Consider the following 22,735-nt stretch of genomic DNA (forward strand, 5'->3'; position numbering starts at 1 on the left):
CTGGAGCACTACAGGGTGCATCATTTTATCTATTTAGAAGCCAGTGAGATGCTCCACTATGTTCATAGCAGCCTTGTTTATAATAGCCAGAAGCTGGAAAGAACCGAAATGTCCCTCAACAGAGGAATGGATACAGAAAATATCGTACATTTACACAATGGAGTACTACTCAGCTATTAAAAACAATGAATTTATGAAATTCTTATGCAAATGGATGGATCTGGAGGGTAGGTAACCCAATCACCAAAGAACTCATCCTGAGTGAGGTAACCCAATCACAAAAGAACTCACATGATATGCACTCACTGATAAGTGGATATTAGCCCAGAAACTTGGAATTCCCAAGATACAATTTGCAAAACACATGAAACTCAGAAGAAGGAAGACCAAAGTGTGGACACTTCACCTCTTCTTAGAATTGGGAACAAAACACCCATGGAAGGAGTTACAGAGACAAAGTTTGGAGCTGAGAGGAAAGGATGGACCATTCAGAGACTGTCCCACCAGGGGATCTATCCCATAATCAGCCACCAAACGCAGACACTATTGCATAGGCCAGCAAGATTTTGCTAAAAGGACCCTGTTATAGCTGTCTCATGTGAGGCTATACCAGTGCTTGGCAAATACAGAAGTGGATGCCCACAGTCATCTATTGGATGGAACACAGGGCCCCCAAATGGAGGAGCTAGAGAAAGTACCCAAGGAGCTGAAGGGGTCTGCAACCCTATAGGTGGAACAACAATATGAACTAACCAGTACCCCAGAGCTTGTGTCTCTAGCTGCATATGTAGCAGAAGATGGTCTAGTCAGCCATCATTGGAAAGAGAGGCCCCTTGGTATTGCAAACTTTATATGCCCCAGTACAGGGGAGCACCAGGGCCAAGAAGTGGGAGTGGGTGGGTAGGGAAGCAGGGCGGGGAGTGGGGATGGTATAGGGGACTTTTGGGATAGCATTTGAAATGTAAATGAAGAAAATATCTAATAAAAAATTTAAAAAAAAAGAATCCAGTGAGGCTTTGCTAGCAGAACCACCCCCAAGAAGAATGTCATCTTAAAAAGGTTGAATAACCTCTCTACTGCTTATATCATTTGTAACAGGAAGACACACAAAACCTCAGGCCACAGCTCTAAATGCAAAGGTCAAATTTCAAAGTTGCCACTGGAGGAAATGGAGACACAGGACATAGGGATCTGAGAAATGGGGCAGACCCAACTGAATCATCATCTCTTACCTTCCTGGTATGCTGTATGTTCCAAAAAGCTCATTTTGCCACCAGTCTCTGTGTTTTCACAGGCCTCTGCCAGGAAGGGCTTACTGGGAGGAGCACATGTTCTCTGCTGCATCCAACCATGAGGATTCCAGTTCTATCTGCTAATGCTATGGGCTTCTTAAGATTTGCATGCAAAGCCCCCAAGGGTATGTAGAACTAAGATTGGATTCTTGGCTTGGCAGCCTTGCCTGGTGGGAAGGTACAGGGTGGGCACACAGCACTGACTCCACATAATTGGATGGGACCCAAGTGGAAAACACACAGAAAAAGAACCAAACCCTGAAAACAACTTACTGAGCCAAGTTTTGGGAGCAAGCTTGGTGCCAAGACTCACAAATCAGCCTTTCTCTCTGAACATATGAAAGACAGTCACATTTAATTTGACACAGAGCCCCAGAAACAGCCAATAAAAAACAGAAAGCAAACAAGCAAACAAGCCCCACCATACTTTATCATCTGCCTGTTAAGTCCTGATCTATAAAGTATCGATGCATAGAAACCTCTGAGATCTTCCTCAAAGACAGTTCCCATTTCATAACTGTGTAAACTGAGTTTCTATCAGCACCAATTTGCCTACATTGTAAGGACCCATCACAGCATCAGGCAGTGTACTAGGTCGTGTGTGACAGGCCAGTGGGTCAGAGTGCTCTACGGTGTTCATAATTCTGTCCTGTGCTGGACGGACTAGGGTCTTTGCAGTCTCCCAATATGGCCCATCACATTATGGCTCTCTCCCTTACTTTCTCTCTACTACCATGACTAACCTCTCTCCTGCATCTCTAGCTATTCAGTCTCTACCAGCATGATGCACACAGTTGTGCCAACCATCCATTCAGCACATATTGCTTGAACACTGGTTTTATAGGGTAGGTAACTTGTTAGGTGCTAGAAGCTAAATGAGATGTTTCCTACTTTAAGTCAGTCAAAGCTCCTGCACAGGAGAGCCAGAGATACTTAGAGCATTTGAGAAATCAGAGATGACATCTCAGTGGTGCTAGTACAAATGGTCCTGGCTGATGCAAATAATCTGAGCACCAGAGCATCTCCCAAGTTGATGGAGCATCAAGACCCTTTCACACCCTTCAGTGGCATCAGCTAAGGACCTCAGCATGTAAGGCACCTGCTGTAAATGTTTTGAGCCAGGCTATGAATGCTGCCAATTACCAATATCTCTGGCCATATTCGCTGAGGAGGAGTCTGAGCTAAAGGTTTTTAGGTAGTAGGTCTATCAGGGAGACTCTTAAAGCTACCACACAGTGCTGTGAGAGAGGCAGATCTTGGCACAAGTGAAGTTGAATGGTGATGATAAGATGGACCAAGTGATTGCTCCAATGTGGGAATCAGCTGCCAATGTCTCAGTAGCAAAAAAAATTAGCAGATGACTTTCAGGCACACCACACAGCTACTGTAGGAGGGTGAACAGCCTTCTATCCTGCCCACCCGAATGCTGAAACATGAATTTAGCAATGCATAGTGGGTAAGTGAGACACCCATGTTATGCTGGCAGACTCTTGGCTTTCTCTCTCCCCCTCACTCATTCGAGGTTCCTCTGTGGGAGATAAGCATACCAGCTTCCGGGAAGCTTGGTAAGTGTCACAGGTACTGAGGGCATGTATTCATTCTGTCCTTACTGTTTTCTAAAGCCAGCTCACACATGAGACCAAGCCCTACCATGGACTCAGTTTCCCATCTTTCCAGGAGGATTGTGGTTATCCCCCTTTGAGGTCCTCAGGAAACATGTGACACAGCAGCCTAACCTATATACAGATGTGACATTTGCAGCCAAATCTCCTGGCTAGATTTCAAATGAGGAAAAAAATCCAGAAAAGGAAGGTGAGTGGTTTACTGTGTATCCTGAACAGCCTCGCCAAAGAGCCTGCTATAGCAGAGGTGGACAGGGCTGGCTAGGCAGAGTCTTGCACATTCCTGTCATTGGCTTTACCATGATAAATATCTTGTGTTTATTTGTCTGGGCCATGGGGTAGGAAGATGTTTGGCTAATCATTGCTACAACTATCAGTATGGATGTTTCTAACTGAGATTTTTTTTTAACTGAACAAAAGACCTGCCCAAGTGAAAGAGATCTCCCTCCCCAATGTGACAAGACTAGTCCTAAACACTCAGTTTCTGACTACAACAAAGCAAAGAGCTGTTTCTCATAAGTGCCAGCATCATCCACCTTCTGGACTTAGACTTTGCCTAGAACTCTGCTATCAGCTCTCCTGGGTCACCAGCTTGTTGAATGTATATTTGTATCCTCCTCAACCTCCAGAATCATGAGAGTCAACTCATTAAGACAAGGAAAGAATCATTCCTATTGGTTCTGTGTCACTGGGCAATCCTAAATAATACTGGCTGGTCATTTCTGAAGATGCCTAAAATGTCTCATGTATAAAAGAGCAATACAGGCAGTGATGAGGGAACAGGAATGGCAAGCACCTTCTGGGAAGAAGGAAAGAGAATGAAGAGGAATATGCGTTTAGTTATTAAGCAGCTACTAAGCCCTAGGTACTAGACTAAGAACTTCCAGTTGGGACAACATCGAGTATACATAATTGCACATGAGATTAGAGGTCCTTAGTGATGCCACACTGGGGGTGAGGATACAGAATCACAGAAAGTAATTAAACAGAATGTGGGACCAGGTTTTAAAAGCAGGTATGACTCAATGCCAACAGACACTCATTATCACCACATAGTGGGAAGGAATCATCTTCACAATAGTACCACCTCCTAGAAAGCTCTTATTTCTCAAAGAAGCACAAGTTAGAGGAACAATAAGATAAAATACTCCTACAACAACTACAGGGGTTGTCACTCACAGTTCATCTGAGAGATTAGTCAGAAGTGAAAGGTTGAATGGCCCTTGAAGGAAATGGCCAAACAGTGCCCTACAGAAACATTTAAATGAAGAAGCAACCTCATACAGTATTCTATTGGCTAGGTGAGAATTGCCAGTCATGGGACCATGGACCCATACAGACTTTACCTCTGAGGAAGTTGGCTTGCAGTATCCAGCTCCAAAGACCAAGTTTTCCAGAGAAATGGTGGGCTGTTCTGGTCCTGTGTCTGGGCCACCTTTGCCTAACCAGGAACCTCTTCCTGGGCGAGTGAAACTAGAAAGAAGAGGAAGGGGAAACAGGAAGTAAGTGGTCATGTGTGTGGGAAGGCTGCAACTGAGAGCATGGGGGAAACTGCAGAAGGTCCTGACCTGAGCTGAAGAGCTACAGGCAACTAATGCCTGCCGAGAGGGAAAAAGAATCAGCCTTCAGCAGAGGCAAGCCACCTTACAGGTTATGCAGTACCAAGTGGTCAGCTCCAAACACATATTTATAAGCAATAATAAATGAACTCAGCGGTTGTGAGTATATACATATAGGTAGGGGTGTGTGTGTGTGTGTGTGTGTGTGTGTGTGTGTGTGTGTGTGAGTGTACACTATGTATATGCACATGTATATGTATGTACATGTATATGTATACATATATGTATACATATATGTGTGTGTAATTCATATATGTACTTGTATACATATATGTGTGTATGTGTGTGTATATATATGTGTATATATATATATATATATATATATATATATATATATATATATAATAACCAAAGAAGAAATGGTCATGAATGTGAGAGGGAGTAGGAAGGACACAGGAGAAAGTGGGAAAGAGAGGGGAGTTAAATGATGTAAATATAGTACTTGTATGAAATTCTTTAAAAATTAAAAAGCAATAATAGCTTACTTTATTAAGTTTTTATTGTCTTTATGTGAATTTCACATCATGCACCCCAAACACCTTCCCTTGTACCTGCCCTCCACCCTTGCAACATTCCCCATAACAGGGAAAAAAACTCCAGTGTGGAATTTGTACTGTACCACACTGTTGCCATAGTATAACCTTTTGTTCACACCTTGCTTGCAAATGTTCATTGCAATGAATGAGTCTTTAGTCTGGTATGAAGCCTCTGGCTTTTTCTACACTGTCAATACTGGAACCTCACAGGGTCTCCTCTTGGATACCCCATTACAAATACCATTTCATAGCTATGCTGTAACATCTCAAAGAAACTAAAACTCTCTCATGACCATAAATGTCATCAGATGCCATCATCTTTGCAATAGTAGCTAGGCACAACTGGGACAAATCTTACACAAGAAACACATGCTTATGGTTGAAATATTGGCCGAGAAATAAAGTTAAGATTATGTTTCTATTTCTATGTCATCTATTTGAATGCTATTAGTCTTTAGCCACAAGCCAGAGAGTATGTGAGGTGTTGGAGTGGCAAGAGGTAAACAAACACACATTGGCCTAGAATGGGGTTCAAATGAGTAAGGCAATATTATAATGTGGTGGGGATGAACAGCAGCAGCTAATAAGAAGAAACGTTTTTAAGAAGTAACCTGGGGAGATGGCTGAGTACTCAGAAATGATATGGCACTGTGGACAGCCATGACTCTGAGGGCAGACACCTGCTAGGAGGAGTTACAAGCCAGCAGCACTTACATATTAGGATCTGGGCCAAGTCTGAACCTCCTACTTCATGGCCTGTCAGAAGGGTTAATAGTGCATTTGAGTCCTGGGGCATCACAGAGACTCCTAACATTAGTGAAAGTTAGTGTTAAATGTAAGGTCTAGCAAATGGTGAAATTGAGTAAAAGCTAGTGACTACCCTTGGTGAAACATATTGTTTCATTTTATTGCCTCGAGCTTCTGGGTACCTGAGGGACAATTGCATTATATAATACTAATAGTATTTGAATCTGCTTTGGTTTGGATTTTTTGAGACCAGGTTTTATTTATATATGCCAACATGGTGAAGTTCCTGGTCTTCGTGCCCCTACTTCCCAAGGGCTGAGGTTACAGGTGTGCACTGCCACATCTGCCTTTGGATTTGAAGAGAACCAAGAGTTAAAGTAAGTTTACTATTCAGCCAGGCAGAACCGGTAGGAACATGGTAGAATAGAATAAAAAAAAATGTATAAATAAAGAATCATGACCCCCCTTCTCCAAGATATCTGCCAACAAAGAACTAAAATACTTGTTCTTTAATTGTGGCTTTTATACTGAAGGGAGCCCCTGGGAAAGACTCAGTTCTACCTATTGGAAGATTGAAAATTAGATTCTCTTTGGTCTTTCTCGGTGAAAGTTAAAAGTCTCCTGAGGTTAAACTTTGGTTCCACACCTGCTGCATTATGGTTGGATCTCACTGATGCTATGAGAAGATTTTTTTTTTTCTGGGATGCTGGTGCTTGCCCTCTTTGACAGGTATTTCCTACAAGCTAAAAGAGTTCCCTTTGTTCCAGCTACCTTGTGCCAAGACAAAAATTCTTCCTGCAAAACCCAGAGAGTGGAAGGCGGTTCTATTTTTACCCCATCTGTGAGGTTTAACTCTCCAGCAACTGTATGTGCTCCCATCTGGAAGGCTGCTGCTGCAAACCTTGCAGAGTGTATTAATACCTATCAAAAGGTTAAGCTATCAGCTTAGCTATCCTGGCTCCAAACCCACGGTTAGATGCTATCGGAGCTCTTAGCAACACTAGAACTAAGAGGTGATGTCAGGTGCTGGGGACCCTTTGGACCTCTCAGTTGAACTCCTGCCTGCATTACTGACTCTTCTGCCTGAGGAAGCTTTGGGGAGGGTAAGTCTTGAGGATTTTTCTCAGGCAAAAGTCTTTCAGTGTCCCCGTATATTCAACTGATTTACATTCAACCTCTTGGATGCATCATTAGTTACACTGCCAAAATCTGACTCCAATTTACCATCCCCAATTCAATTCTCACGGTCACACTCTCTTGTCCCCTGTGTGGAGGAAAAAAAAAATGTATGCATCTTCTGTAAAGCTTTTCTTTTAGTCACAAGGAGGGGTGAACTTCCCTGTGCAGAAAGCTACCTGCCATTTGTCAAGAGCTTATCAGTGCTGAGTGGCCCAGAATATGATGACTGCTTTACAGATCATCATCATCGTCATCATCGTCATCATCATCATCTATTGGCTACAAACATACCCAAGGGCTTCCCATGTGCTGTCACCGAAGCCTTCCAGCATTCACCTTCTGTTGACTAAAACTGAATCCCGCATGCTCAAGTGAATAGAGTTAGAGAGCGGGAACACAAATTTGGCACTGGGGACCACCCAACCCTAAAACCCATTCTTGTAACACCCACCCTACTCAGGCTTCCCCACGACTTTGCACAGCACTCAGTTTGGAAGCTGAGCACCTGGATACCTGGATGGCTTACAGACTCAAGTCTCTTATAGTCACGATACATGCTCTCAGAACTGCTAGTTTCTATATTGCTAGAATTGCTTCAAGAAAGTGTGTGTGTGTATGTGTGTATTCATTATGTGAGACAGTCTACATGGTTTTATTATATATAGACATAATCTCTGTTGCTTCGTTATCACAAAAATCCTTTGTTTTATATGTAAATTTATGTGTCTATATGGTAAAAGATATATTTAGAGACGTGGATAAGCTATTCAAAGATCCCCCAGTAAGTGATGGAATTAAGCAACCAGATGCTCCTGACTCTGGGACCCAGAACTCCTTAAGGTCACTTCCTTTCCTATCTAGACTGTTCTGAGCCTCCATCGGAGCAGTCTCTACTGACCTCAGGGCACACCTGCTCTGTCTCACCCTTGGCACACAGAACCCACCCTGAGACGTTCCCAGAAGCAGTGTTTCCTGATTCAAGGAAATCACCCAGCTGGGAATGTGCCTTGCAGGAGACTAGTGCTTTTCTTTCTATTTCTAGAGTGTTAGTTTCCCAAGGTCAGGGGTGCTTTCCCATATTCCTATATCATAGCATTTCTATAACATTCTGCTCTAACACCCTATCTAATTCAGCATACCTATATCAGAGCTCTAGACTCTCTAGAGGAAAAGTCTGTTCTTAGAACTTGGTGTGTGCTTTGCAGACTAACTCTGTGTGTGTGTGGTATGTGTGTGTGGTGTGTGTGTGTGGTGTGTGTGTGTGGTGTGTGTGTGTGGTGTGTGGTGTGGTGTGTGTGTGTGTGTGTGTGTGTGTGTGTGTGTGTGTCTTGATTCCTCTTTACACACTCATTAGAAGTGAATGGAAACTAGAGACTCCTGATACATGTCTGTCCTTTCCCCCCAATCCAGGACCTTTAATCTAGGAGCCAACAAAGTTTGGGGCAGAAGACCAGTAGATCCAGAAGGCTATGACCTTTGTGACCCTGGCTTTTAGCTCCATGCTCACAAGTGCTATTCCCTGGCTGTCTGCTCCTCTGAATTCCCCTTTCTTCTGCTCTTTGCTGTATGCTCTGACTTAAATACCATGCAGACTTTTACACTGCTAAGCGCTTGCCTTTCCCCCAACTTTCCTCCCTGAAATCCAGGTTTGCCTTTTCAGAATCACTTTACCTTGCCCATCAGCCACACATACCCTGTCTTTGGGAGATGCTTTTCATCCTAGTTTCTCAATACACAGCATCTCAATCATTCTCACTAAGATTCTGAACTGACTCTGTTGGTCAGGAGAGCAGGAGCAGCCTTAAGCAGATGAGTAAAACTGAGTCAAGGGATACAGTCACGTCTCATGTCCAAGAACATGAGAAAGATATCTATCTTATTTTCTAGTCTCAGATCCTAACAGACAACAGAGCTTTTATAGGTCATGCCCATTGAAATCATCAAGGACCCTGATTTTCTTACACACAGGAAAATTCTTAGAACTGTTTAAAACAGAGAACTGGACAAACCTCCTTCCTTTGTGTGAAAACAATTTACATAAACTATCCCACCACTACACATATATGTAATTCTAGCCATGAGTCTTCAGTGTTTTAAAATTATCCAAATGAACACATTCTGGGACATTGTTGAATGACCATGCACAGCCCACTTCAACAGCTCTTATGAGCTCTGTCCCTCCACTTGTACAGTGAAGGAAACCAAAGTTCTCCTCTGCACCTTAGGGATTCAGAGGTGAATCAATGAAGGGCAAAAGCAAAATATACTACAAGCAAATGCGCATTTGAGGAAACAGTAACCATAGAGAAGAATAGATGTGGGCCTCTGTAATGTACTAGCCCTGTCCTCCACTGGGATTCACTAAGCCTTCACATGAATCTTCCTTATTAAACTCAGTGGGTCACAAAACAATGGAAGGCATGAATGTTTTTAAAAGGACTTATGGGGAAGAAAGGAGATTGGCAGGAGTGCAAAGAAGAAAAAAAAGAAGGGAGTAAGAATAATCAGAATACAAAATATATACTTATAAAGGTATCAAATATAAATAATTTGGACTTAAATTGAATATTAAAAAGTAAAGAACTGGGAACCTGGAAGAGCCTAAAAATGTCAAATGACTTGAAAAAACAAAAAACAAGGCAACTTCAAATATATGGCCATGTTTCCAATTTTATAGACAAGAGATTATGTAGTTCAGACACATGAGGAGCTTCTTAAGTCACAGCTAGGTAAACATGAAGCTGGTGGAAGAATCCAAGTCCCCACCAGGTGTGGATTCTAGTTTGTAAGTCACCCATCTCTGACATCTCCCAATATCCTCTGGGATCCGGAAGCACTCTCCAACTGTTTCCCACCTCTTCTGTGGGACACAGTGAGACCTAAGCCTAAACCAGGCAACCAGAGACAAGGTGCTCTACTTTGTGCTGATCACTTCAGCCAACTGTCTCTCAGTGATGTGTGGTATGGATGGTAGGGCTACTTCTAACTCCATACCTGATCAGGGGCTGCTGCAGAGCCACCAGCGCAGCATGTATGGCCACTGAGATCACTGACAGGTGGAAGTAGTCGAACATGACAGGGACCTGGTGGTGCAGACCCCTCCTCGGGTGGAAGTGCAGACCAAGTGTGCGGCTGCTGATCATCGGTGTCCCAGTCACATCTCTCAGCCTGAAAGGCAAGTAGATGAGCTCATATGAGCATGGTCGGATGGCCCTGTTGTCATTCAAACAACTTCACTTTGTAGCCTCAATGTCTTACTCAATCCAGCAATATTTTGTCTAGTTGAAGGATTTTTGTCCCTCAATTGGCAAATGCAGGATGAAGAAGATCACATAGCACCTTTGGGCTTCAGCTCCTTTGTCAGCACCACTAAACCTGCACCTCAGAAATGGTGAAGATGACCAGATCTTTCCCAGGCTTCTCTCAAGAGCACAATTCTCTTGGACCTTTTCCCCCATTTGTTCTTGCTCATAACCTGGCCATTGTTCTTAAAAATGCTGCATGGATTTTGTGAGGTTGTATTTTCTATTAGACTTCTAACCTGAAAGGCAGGAGCTGTAACTAACTCATCTTTACAGCTCTAGCATTTCACTGGTACAGGGCATAATGGAGAAGGTGATCAAGCCTACGCTTGTGGAAATGACTACATACTGACTGAATGGTCAAAGGTAAATGGTTCCCAGAACACACTGATGAAATAGTCTGACCAGTTTTAGGAAGATGCTGGTTACCTTTGCTCTAGTACTCTGTAATTAGTGGATAGCCAATCCTAAGAGACAGATAACAGACAAACAAACCCAGAAGTACCTTTTGTTACAAAAGGGAAGTGTTTTGTTTTGTTTTGTTTTTAAACAAAAATGCTCTAAAACAGTCTCTGCGACTCTGTAAGCTATATTAAGCCAGAGCTTGATTGAAGAATGCCACTTTAAGCATCTTCCGAAGTATAATATAGAGAATGTCTCTTCTTCCTCCAGAGATGATGGGCAAATAGAGAACAGAGAGGGACGAGGTAGAGGGAGTATGTTTGCACTGCCAACCAAGAGACTGTCTTTCCTTGTGATCCTTGCTGCTTGTTGCAAAGGATCACCAACTAATGAATTCTGAGTGCCAAATGTAACTATATGCAACCCACACTTTTTGTTTGGACCAGAAAGAAACCTGATAAAGGGAGAGAATCCATCCATGGGTGTCAGTAACTGTTGGCTTCAGTCTCACATTTATGCGGATGACAATGATCTGTGTCTTGACTGTGGACTGGACATACTGCTTTGACACTCATATTATGTGGTTGCTAATCATATTCTACCCATAAAAGAATACATGAAACTAATGTGGGCTGTTTAACTTGTTCCCAGTCACAAGGAAAACTGCTTTGCTAGACCAGGACTTTCTGATTCTCTTTTGTGCTGAGTTACAGCACAGTATTGCTTTAATCCCACTGAGACATCAGCTCCTGGCAGTGAGAAGGAGAAGTTAAGCATTAACAGAAGCCTCCTTCATAAGGAAGAACTAAAGAAAAAAAGTAGCCATTGTTCTGTGCTGTGCAATGGACACCACCCATTCATGGAGAAGCAGCATACATCCTAGGGAAACTCAGTGTAGAGAAGATGCAGGTAAACTTTGATAGTGAAGACAGGAGCATGCGTGAAGTTCTTATAAAGGATCTAAACAAACAAGATAATTAAACAAGAACAAAGGTTAATATCTCACAGGAAGGACAGCTCTCCCCACAGAATCATTCTGCACACTTGCAATGACTAAATTTAAAATCAGCTGAGAGAACACACCATCCCTTTAAGTATTAATTAATTTCCTACCTGCTGAGCTGTGCAGGGCCTGGAAGGACTATGTGAGAATGAGTGTCCTGGCCTTGTGTAAGCAGATACTGATAAGCCATGGCCCTGAGCAAGCAGGTGCTGATGGACCCTTCTAAATCAGAAAACTCAGATAGGATGATGGTCCAGAGCATATTCCTGCACTTCAGTAATTCCGACTTTGGGAACTGAATAGTGCTTTGGTGGCAAACAGAGCTGTCCTGTGTGTTATACTATTTATCAGTATCTTGGGTTTCTTCCCATTAGATGCTAGCACCACTATTATGATGGCCAAAGTCTAAGCACATCATTGCCTCAGTAATATATTAGAGGGCCTTCACTAGCTGGCCTAACACTGTTTAAACAACAGCCTCCCTCTTTTTGTTTGTTTGTTTGTTTGTTTGTTTGTTTGTTTGCTTCTACATGCTGCTAAGAAAAGGGGGAAAAGAAAAACAAAAGAATCTATTTGACTTAATAATGATTCAAAGCCTGATGTCCATCTTAGAAGTTATTGAAATTTGGGAAAATGTAGGAATTTGCCCATGTCCTCTTTTGAAGAATACTCCACCTAAGTTATTATGTTTCACGTGCTTTACATGACCAGCTTCCTGTATCTTGCTCTCCATTAACTGTTCTTCTGCTGGGAAGAAAAACTCATCAACAGCATCCACTGTGATATGTCATTAAAATTATTAGAAGACCTTGTCAGACAATAATTTCTGGTATAAGTTTATGATTGACAGTGTGGTTCTACGGGCAACTGGACATATGGCACAATGGATGGAAGTTTATGAAGCCAAGCGGTCTTGGGGCCTCAGACTGGGTGGTTGCTGGAGGGGTAAAGACAGAGATCTCAGATCACGGTAGGGGGTATAAGAAGAAGAAACTGGGACTTTGATGCAGAGGGGTAGATGGATGGACTTCCACCATCCCAGGGAAATCCCATCTTGTCAAGAAAGATACAGGGGTGTGTGTGTGTGTGTGTGTGTGTGTGTGTGTGTGTGTGTTTTGAGAACATCTATACAAAGGTGGCCTGATTTTTTTAAAGCCTTAAATGAGAGAAGAGCTTAAAGAGATTAAAGGTTTTCATGTCACATGTTTTGATACACTGGTAAAATATTGTTTATTTAGTTCCTGAAAGAATACATGAAGACTAAGAAGCAAATAGTGTAGTCCAGGGTAGATGGTAGAGGTCAGCCCAGGGTAGATTGTAGAAGTCACAGAACAAATGAACGATGCAGTTATAAAAAGGAAGAGAACTGCCCTATGCTTATTTTTCTCAGCAAGTTTTACATAAATAGATTTTCAGTTCCCAGAGAGCTGAAGAACAATAGCAGATGTTCAGTATGAACACATGGTCACGCAGCAAGAATGATTTGAAAGGGATTTTGATTGTCTAGCCTCACAGAGACATTGCTCTAAATCCCCACAGATCAGTACCACACAGGGGGAAAAAAGTGCTTCTAGTAGAAGATACCCATTAACATGGCAAGAAGTTGGCAGTTTTCAATGTGCAGAACCTGAGCAACCTGGCCCCAAATGAGTGGGGAGAAGCAAGAAGACTGGGACAACTGTGAAACATCACAGATTACCAGTAACTGGTTATTGTAGAGAAACTGTTGAGAAAGCCCCATGTTGAGATAGTGGTGGAAGAAGGAACACAGTCCAAGGATGTCCATGATACTCACTGCTGCTCACTATCGGTAAAGTGCAGGTCCACCTTGAGCTGAAACTCGACCTCACTCAGCGCATCTTCTACCTGAAAGAGAAAGACCAAGACAGTTAGTTCAGCAGTCAATTAGTAATCTGATTAGGACATTCAGCTGGCTCTTTTAGTGATCAGAAAAACAGAATCTCAGTACAAAATGCTATGGATGTGAGAATCTTTCTGCATATCATGTGTAGTTCTGAATAAGCAGGGTACTTAGGAAAATTAGATGGGAAATGAAAGGAATAGATTGATACAGCCAAGTATATTTTCAATAATTATTAAACAAGTAGCCTTGTAATACTTAAATCTCAACTGTCAGGTTGAAATATAGAATCACCTAAGAGGTAAGCCTCTAGGCATATCTATGAGAGTTTATTTAATCACTGATGTGTAAATGAGAGATCATCCTGATTAGGTTAATTGATATGGAAAGACCCATCATAAGTGTAAGATGGTACTTTCCCTGGACAAGTTTCCTGAACTGTATAAGATGGAGAGACAGGTTGAGACTTTGCCTGTACTGATTGCTCCCTGCTGTCTGTTTGTGGATACAGTGTAACCAGCTGCTTCCAGTTCCTGTGACCATGCTTGAACTGCGAACTGGGATACATCCTTTCTCCCTTAAGTTGTTTTCTTCAGCTTATTTTTTTTTACCACAGAAAGTGAAAAATGAATTAACTCAGTCATTCTAGCAAGCATTTTTTTCTTTTTTTTATTATGTATTTTCCTCAATTACATTTCCAATGCTATCCCCAAAGTCCCCCACACCCTCCCCCCCCCCACTCCCCTACCCACCCATTCCCATTTTTTGGCCCTGGCGTTCCCCTGTATTGGGGCATATAAAGTTTGCCTGTCCAATGGGCATCTCTTTCCAGTGATGGCCGACTAGCAAGCATTTTAAGTTTCCTTTTCAAACGGGTTTGACACATGGATTCCAGGCATGAGTAAGAGACTGAATAGCCCAGCTATGGGAAGAATGATGGAGTGACCTGTCAGTGAAACAAAACTTGTGCACTGATGCATGACCTTGCCATGTACACTCAGATGTCCCCATGTGACTGGCAGCACCATCCACATGTTGCAGGGAGGCATTCAGGCTGTTTAAGTAATTTCCAAGGTGACTCAAGCTCCTTCAACTTTAAGAACTCATTCCCTCAATGTTTATGCTTTGCCCATGTGTTTATTTTTACATTAAGAAAAAAAAAAAGGAAAGAAAGAAAAAGGAGGGGAAAAGATAGTTGTTCCCATATGTGCACCCAAAATGGTGTCCTCAGGCCTTCTTTTCTCACATTTATAGGGGAATTATATGCTATAGACCAGTCTTCAAGATCTGTACTCTGTGGATTAACTCAGTATGGGTACTGCCCCCATGCTGTAGGGCTTAGCTGTCTTCCTCCTGGCTGGCTGAAGCCTTTCTCTGCAACTCACAGTGAGCTGCTTCCTTTCGGTGTTCACATTCAGCACTTCTGATCACAATAGCTTGTTTTGAGCTCTTAAATTGGATGCCCGAGAGCTAAATCCGTGAACCAGGCATGTTTTGTTTAGTCCCCAAGGTATTTTTAAAAAACTGTTTTGAACAAGTTGCAAATGCTGAAAATTCAGGTAATTTCACATTCACATTCATACTGTGGGCTTATAGGTTCTGGGGGGAAAAAAATCTCTTGGATCTAGCAAGGCAGGGCTGACATTTGTTAGCTCTGTTTGGATCAGGCAAATCCTTCCATTGGTTTACACACTCACTGGAGGTGCTTCTCTTCTTGAGGCAAAACACCCTGGCTATTTTCTTGCCATATGTCTCCCCTAATCTCCTCATCATTAAGGAATACATTAGTTCCTATTCATTGTGGACTCCAACTTCCAGGAATAGTATCCCGCTGCAGAGGCTGTGTCGATGGATGTATCTTTGAGGAACAAAACTGTTCTCCCATACTCGCATATTTTGATTTTTTTTTTTTTTAAAGAATACCCTCATCTGACAGGGACAGACATCACCCATCCAAAGACTTCTTTGTAAATGTCTTCTTGGATAAACATAATTTATGCAAAGACATACAGATAGAATTTATCTTTAAGCCTTTGTGGTTTAAAAAATGTTATTTAAAAAAATATTTAAAAGTTAACATTTTACTGAATCCAAGGGCTATAAATAAACTTTTTCTGTTTATTTTCCATAACCACAAATCTTGCTTTATGCACAACCAAAGGGACTCAGGCTCTCACCACAGGTTTCCTGAATATAAAATGGGAGACAAATCACCCAACCACCTTCTGAGAAAGCATTAAGTACTGAGAACTTCCTGTGCATATTAGATTTCAGTATTTCAGACATGTTCTGTTCACGAGTCACGACTGCTCCAGATATAGTGATTAGCTGAAACATTTCTTGATATCATATGAATTATCCATAAGAAAATAATAAATATTACTTTATAGAGAAAAGTAAGTTGACATGTAGATGAAAACAGTATGTCCTGAGAAACCCACTCTCTATTCAGTGTAAACTCACAAGGTTGAAGCTGAGGGGCTCTGTAAACAGTTGAGGATGAGGGCAGACTATGATGCAACTGAGATGAAACTATGCTTAGATAACGCATGTGCTAATCCATAGGTAAAGAGCAGCAACAATGCACCAAGCACACGCCCCCTTTTGCTACTTTCTGTCCTGTATATAGTACAGTCATTGTGATTGCTCAGAAAACCTTCTCTGGAGAGCTACATGGGTTAATTTGTAGCAGCTTTCGCTTTCAACTGTAAATCAAGACCAACCTCATTACATATATCATACAAGATGTGTACAGGATGCCAAGGGTTGGAGTTGAGGCACAGTTTTCAGGTACTTAATAGGTCTCTGCTACATAGCAGGAGGGGGCATGTTAGCCAGAGTGCTCTTAGTTTACTTAAAGTACTGGCATTCTTTACAACACAAATTCTTTCATTATAAAATAATCAGGCAGAATATAGCAACAAAGATTCAAGTTGTTGACCCTGGGGAATAAGAACAAGACTCTAGAGGCCTTCAAAATAGATTAACTTAACAATGGTAAACATTTTAGTCAAGCTCCTCTCAAGAACAACCAAGTGCCTCTAAGCACAGAGGGCTTTCCCACCCACCCCCACCCCCTCTGCTGCTGTGTTGTTTCTCTTTCTCCTTCTGATGGACTCTACTACTTAGTTCTGAAAGGAAGCTCCTCTGTGAATGATTTCCAGCCCCAGCTTGATCATCCCAGAGTTCTTTCTCCATTCATTGGGCCCTTGAGCATCCTACCAGCTATGGCCAATCTTGCTAAGCAAGATATAATGCTTCTACATTTGTATGCTAACTGAGCTATCAGCCCTTTGAAGACAGGCCCTTTTAGCCTTCTTCAACTTTTGTTTCTTATCCCCTGACTTAACCCAGAGCTTGAAAAGCACGGGTAATCAAAGACATCTTTTGAGGGATTCCTGGCACTATGCTTGGGCAGAGGTACACTGGAGCAAGAGAGAGGTAACTTCATGCAACTGAGGCTTCTTTGAATGAGTAGCCATGTGAATGAGAAGAAAACCAAACACATCAGAAGTAGCTGAATATCTGAACCATAAATTCTTACCAGATTTTAGAATCAACCTGTAGCTTCTCCTTCACTCACCTGGGGTCCAACAATGAGAGGAAATGGTTTAGTCAAGAAAGAAAATCTCCTGTGGCTGGCCGATCAAGACTTACCCTCTCACCATCTAAGAGCAAATGAACCCGGAAAAGCATGGCGTCATTTATGGAAACTTCTTCGTTTCTGTATAAGATCTGGAAGACACGACTGTGCACAGCACTCTCGTGGACACAGGCTGAATGCAGACTGCTGCTCTCTGCAAAACAGGAAACCAGTAAGAGGCCATGAACTTGAGAAACATGCTGAAACCTCAGTGCCATCAGATGTCTTTGTGGCCTAAGGAATACTGCAATTCTAAAGCTTCAGATCGCAAATGAATGAGACCGCATCATGAGAACATCTGTGTTTACTGGAATAAACTGTCTCTCAAAAGAATGTTGATCAGTACTTAAAAGCCCCATGATTTTGGTAAAGTCACTCTTGCTGTGAGCAGTACCCCTGTCTGGAAGTTAGTCCCTACACAATCTCTCATCTGATCACATGAATCCTTTCACCCCCATCCAGGAAACAAGTATGGTTTATGAAGTAGAGAATATGCACTGTTTACATAGACTCCCTAGTGCTCATAGAACCTACCTCCTAGTCCCGCACCCCCACCCCCCAATGCTGCCATAACCTGCATGATCTGAGGAATGTTCTGTTGAGAAATTTAGGCAAATGTCACAATCTAATTGCACTTCTTATCAAGCACATGAATGAAACACATTATGCTGGAGCTTCAGTGTGCTCTTTATTTTATAATCCCTAAAATTAATATTTCAACGTTAAGCATAATTCAAGTGAACAGCAAAGAAGAGACCTTTTTGTATCCATTGCACAGGATCATCATGTGCATGCAACAGGTACATGCCTCTGCTTACCATATAAATTTCAGAGGGGAAAAGCATGTAATAATTTAAAATAAATAATGTTAATATTTATGCAAGGCAATGATTTTTTTATTCATACGAGCATACTATAAAGCTATAAAGCAATCTTAATAGCTTCCAAAGCAACTTAAATGTGTTTTTGTAATCCCCAAGAAAAATTCTTATAAGTATGCCCCCAAATTAGAGGCCAGTGCCTCCTTATTTCCTTAGTTGGGATTAAATGTTCATGTTGATCCCAAATTCACGGGATCAAACAAACTTCATGTTATATCACAGGAAGATAGTGTTCCATGGAAGATGACAAAGTTGTAAATGGCCTGGTAGAAATGATGATATCTTAAAGAAACAGTTGTCCCAGTCTGGTTATCCAACTATTATAACAATGGGCCCCAATGGACTGGTAATTTTATCAGGAATAACATGCTGGGAGACTGGAGAATCTGTCTTCCTAAAAGATAGTTCACACAGTTCTTACAACTTGTCAGGCGATTTCACAGGGTGAGAATGAAACCCAGATAATGATGGATCCATGGTGGGTGGGGCCACATCTTGAAGGATTGTTTAGATAAGGTGCATAGGTGCATATTTCTTGCCCTCTTTTAAAAGGTTGATCTCACTTCAGGACTCCAAGATAGACCGAGAGTTTCTTTGCTTACCAATATTTTCTTTTCTGGTGTGTACACACTGAATACCTCTCTTTGTTCTTTCCAATTTTAATTTGGTTCCTTTGATTGGCTTATTAAGAATAGGTGGCTGGCCTGGCACAAGGCAGAGATTGTGACCCTTCCCCTCCAAGTTCAATAGCAAGGTCACAAAGGGTATGTCCTTATGAATGAGATACTTTTACATCTAGGAAGAGGCCAAAGAATGAACCACTCATTTCTTCTACAGTGTGACAGAGCAGAGAAGTTTTCAATCTGTCAGTTCAGAGTCCTGAGAATCCAGCCATTCAGGTATCCTGGTTTCAGACACCCATTCTCCAGAGTTGTGAGAAATATATGTCCATCATTTGTTAGATGCCTAGTTCACATTATTTTCTTGCAGCTGCCTTAGCTAAAACATTCCCCATGGAAAGCCATCCCATAGGATTGTCCTCATATCTGTCTACAAAATAGAAAATGAAGCTCCAGATGAATGACAAAATTTACTACATTCCTGGTAAACTGTTGGTTCTCTATAAAGCACGCCGAGGAAACTGAAATAGCATTGTGTGAGACTGAATGTGAACAGTTACCCACAGGCTCTGGCTTTGGAACATATAATCTCAGTTGGTGGCACTGCTTGTAGAGGTTTAGGAAGCCTTGGTGGAGAAAATATCACCTGAATCAGGCTTTGAAAGTAAAGACCCTCACCTACATTCATTTTTCTACTCTCTTGGTTCTGAAGTTGCAGTTGAAGATGTGAGCTCTCTGATTCCTGCTCTAGTTATCATGCCTAATGCTTGCTGCCACTCTGTCCCCACCATCTAACCCTCTGGGACTGTAAGCCAAAGTAAATGTATTCTTCTCTAAGTTCTAAATTCCACTGAGACCAAATTGGATTCAAGTTGATAGCACTTTTAAATAGCATCTCCTCTGTGTATAAATTTGTCTGTTTTCATTTCCTTTCCTACCTCTTTCTTCTTTCCTTCCCATGTCAGAGCCTGGTTGATCTATAAGCCAAACCAACAACTTGAAAGTTGGATGGATGGAGTAACTACCCTGAAGGTCAGAGCAGCATGAGTCTTCTTCTGCTAGGGGTGACAGCTTGGCAAGGAAACACAATCTGTTTCTTTTCTGGGGAGGTGACATCATTTCTTATAACTGCAGCTTTTCCTGTGAAAAATTGGCATATCCACACTGATCAAGGGGGAGTACTGTGCATATAAAGACAACCAACCAGATCAGGATCCTATGATCTGGAACATCCAGAGGGCTGTTGGGTACACAATGATAAGATTTTAGCTATCATAAGAATTGGCTTTCTGGATAGTTTCAGTTGAATTCAGTGACATTACACACGACTTTAAGGATAAATCTCCCCCGACTTAGATGAGATTGGCAAACTAGATTATAGAATACTACTTCATCATTGAAGATCCCAAATTCCCACAACACCCTCTATATCCCAAGACAGAAATTTAGCAGGCTGCATGGGACTCTTTGTGTTATCTTCCACCATCACTCAACAAGGTATTATTGTATGTTCATTTACAAGGGAATGTACACTGTCACAGGACATTCTCCCTGGTGGTGAACACCATCAAGACTATACCTATGTAGCCCCATTGGGATTTTCTCTCCTCCAACGATGACAGTCTATGTGTAGATACCCCAACCTTCTTGCTCATCTTGAAATCATGAAGGGAAAACCAATTCTCTTCTCAGCAAGGGTGCTTTCTAAAATAGTTCATCCTTGATCCTCTGCTCTTTTTGTGTTTGTTTCCATATAAGACTGGAGGGATCCATTCACATCATCTATGCATCTTCTTACTATCATGACCAGGCACACAAAACACAGAATTGGGAAAAGTATATGGTCTATATCATTCAGAGACGTAATGCACAGTGGCCTGATCTGGTGACAAAGGTCTATAATCCCAGCTACTCAGGAGGCAGAAGCAGGATAATTGTACGTCTTGCCTGAGCTACAGGTAGTACAAGATCAGTCTGGGTAACTTGGTTAACTTGTTTTTTTAAAAAATCCAAAAGGACTAGAGAAGTGTCTAAATTGTAGAAAAGTCACATGGAGTGGGTAAAGGATCAAGCCATGATACTACCAGATAAAAGCAAAAACAGATGCACATGTTAGAGAGTTGTCCTCTATCATCATTTATTTCATGTACTTATGAAAACTGAAATTTCCTCACACAAGGAACCTACTCTGAGTAGGCTATGAGGAGATGTACACTCAAGTCTTCCAAAATATTCCTCTCCTTCATCATGTCAAGGACTAGCAACGTGTATGAGCAGCATAGGGGGCTTTAATTAATAAAAGGAAAGGTGGAAAGAAGGACTAGAAAGAAAGAAAAAGGGGAAGAGGAGAAAGAATGGAGGAGAAAGAGAAGAAGACAATAACGATATTGGGGGCGGGGGGAGGTGGTATGCAGGAAAGTAGGTAGGGCAGAGAAATGCCTTGGTTCACATCAAAGAGCAAGAGAACAAAGTTTTGTAACTTGATATTTCTTGTTCCCCCTATTATGAGTGAGATGAATAGTTACCATATCTATAGATCTATTGATGTTTAAAATTCAGATGATGGTCTTCTTCTGCTGAGAGCTTCCACACATATATCATACACACATCATCAGGGGGAGGGGCTCTGTGAGCATGGGTGGCTAGTGAGCTAGCACTGCCATTCATCTAACAAAACTCAACTCCAAAAGGACACTCACTAATCATCTACTCATGGGCTGAAAGCCCCAATCAATCCCATTTCAGGAAGATAGCCTTGGTTCTGCTTGAACATAGAATGTATGTAAACAATTAGGTTGTGAGAAATGATAAAAAAAGTCAAAGACACCCACCATATCCCCAGGCTTGAAACCAGCTAAGCAGGTACTAGGACACGCACTACATAAAATACCCAGACCCCACCTCTGAATTTTCTTGAATTCAACCCACACTCTATGAGAGAGGGCTGCCTACCCCCATTAGAAAACACCACTTTGGAAAATCCCCAGCTGAATGTGAGTCCCTCCAGGATTTCAGAGCAGGGGCTTATTTAGTTATTTCTCTACTCACACCTACTACTTTTTTGGATTTTTAGTCTTGGCCAGGTAACTTAGTCTGAGCTCAAATAACAGAAGAAACTGTCCTTCCTGGTTTCCAGGAAATGGTGAATAAGGAATAAATTTTTTAACTGTAAAATTCTCAAAACTCTGATTTCCAAGTAGGAGGGAAGGTAAGCACACTGATGACTGTAGGCTGTTCATTTTCAGCTTGCTTCCAAGAAAGATGGAAAGATGCTATGAAACCAGATGATGACTTTTTTTTTTCCAAACATTTCAAGGAAGAGACAAAGAAGAACCACACTGAAAGGTAAATTCAAACTGATTCACGTGCTGCTGACTGGTGGCATTGGGGCACATACTTTGCCACTGTAAATGATACAGCTGCCCATTTGATTATTGAACTACAGACAACCTGGGTGGAAAACCAGGAACTCATGAGGAACAGAGGGTTTTGAGGGGTTTGATTGATTGTTTTTGTTGGTGGTGGTGATTTTTTGTTTATTTGTTTGTTTGTTGGAATTTGCTTTTTGCTTTTTGCTTTATTTCGTTTTTTTTGTTTTTGGGTTTTTTTGTTTTTTTGTTTTTTGTTTTTTGTTTTTTGTGCCTTTTCTCTGTGTATAAAATTCGCAGAGACATGAGGAAGGGCAAAAGTTCCCATCCAAATGATATCCACATACTATGTGGAGCAGGGAGGGGCTTCTTGTTCTTAGAAGTGCAAGTGAGCAAAGAAAGTAAAGACCAACATGAGCAACTCCCAATACAACATGGCCCAAGCCCTCCTGCGTAATAGGCTGGTTCACTGCACTAGGACCTGTCTCCATGTGCTAGAAAGTATACACTGTGTAGAGCCATAGCTGAATATATGAAGGTGTTTCTGTATGTTTTGTGCTAGGATTACATATTAACACAGATTGGGAGGTTTTTAGTGCACAGGAATTTGTTGGCTCAGAGTTCATGGTACATGAACTTGCCCTTTTGTAGTGGTAGCTA

The 22,735-nt window shown here is 41.7% G+C and overlaps 1 protein-coding gene across 4 annotated transcripts in view; it reads right to left on the minus strand.

The window, feature by feature from the left end:
* Positions 1-22,735, minus strand: part of Fam135b (family with sequence similarity 135, member B) — a 289,484-nt gene that overhangs the window by 76,728 nt on the left and 190,021 nt on the right. For all 4 annotated transcript variants that reach the window (XR_003951438.1, XM_006521393.4, XM_006521395.3 and 1 more), the window contains exons 4-7: positions 17,221-17,360; positions 13,498-13,568; positions 9,990-10,163; positions 4,261-4,387 (exon numbers count right to left, since the gene is read on the minus strand). Coding sequence is in view for 3 of the 4 variants with exons in the window: in XM_006521393.4 (XP_006521456.1) it covers positions 4,261-4,387; positions 9,990-10,163; positions 13,498-13,568; positions 17,221-17,360 (512 nt within the window). In the remaining variant the exon portion in view is untranslated. The remainder of the gene's footprint in view (positions 1-4,260; positions 4,388-9,989; positions 10,164-13,497; positions 13,569-17,220; positions 17,361-22,735) is intronic.

This window comes from Mus musculus, chromosome 15 (assembly GCF_000001635.26).
Source record: "Mus musculus strain C57BL/6J chromosome 15, GRCm38.p6 C57BL/6J".
In the NCBI taxonomy this organism is placed as follows: Eukaryota; Metazoa; Chordata; class Mammalia; order Rodentia; family Muridae; genus Mus; species Mus musculus.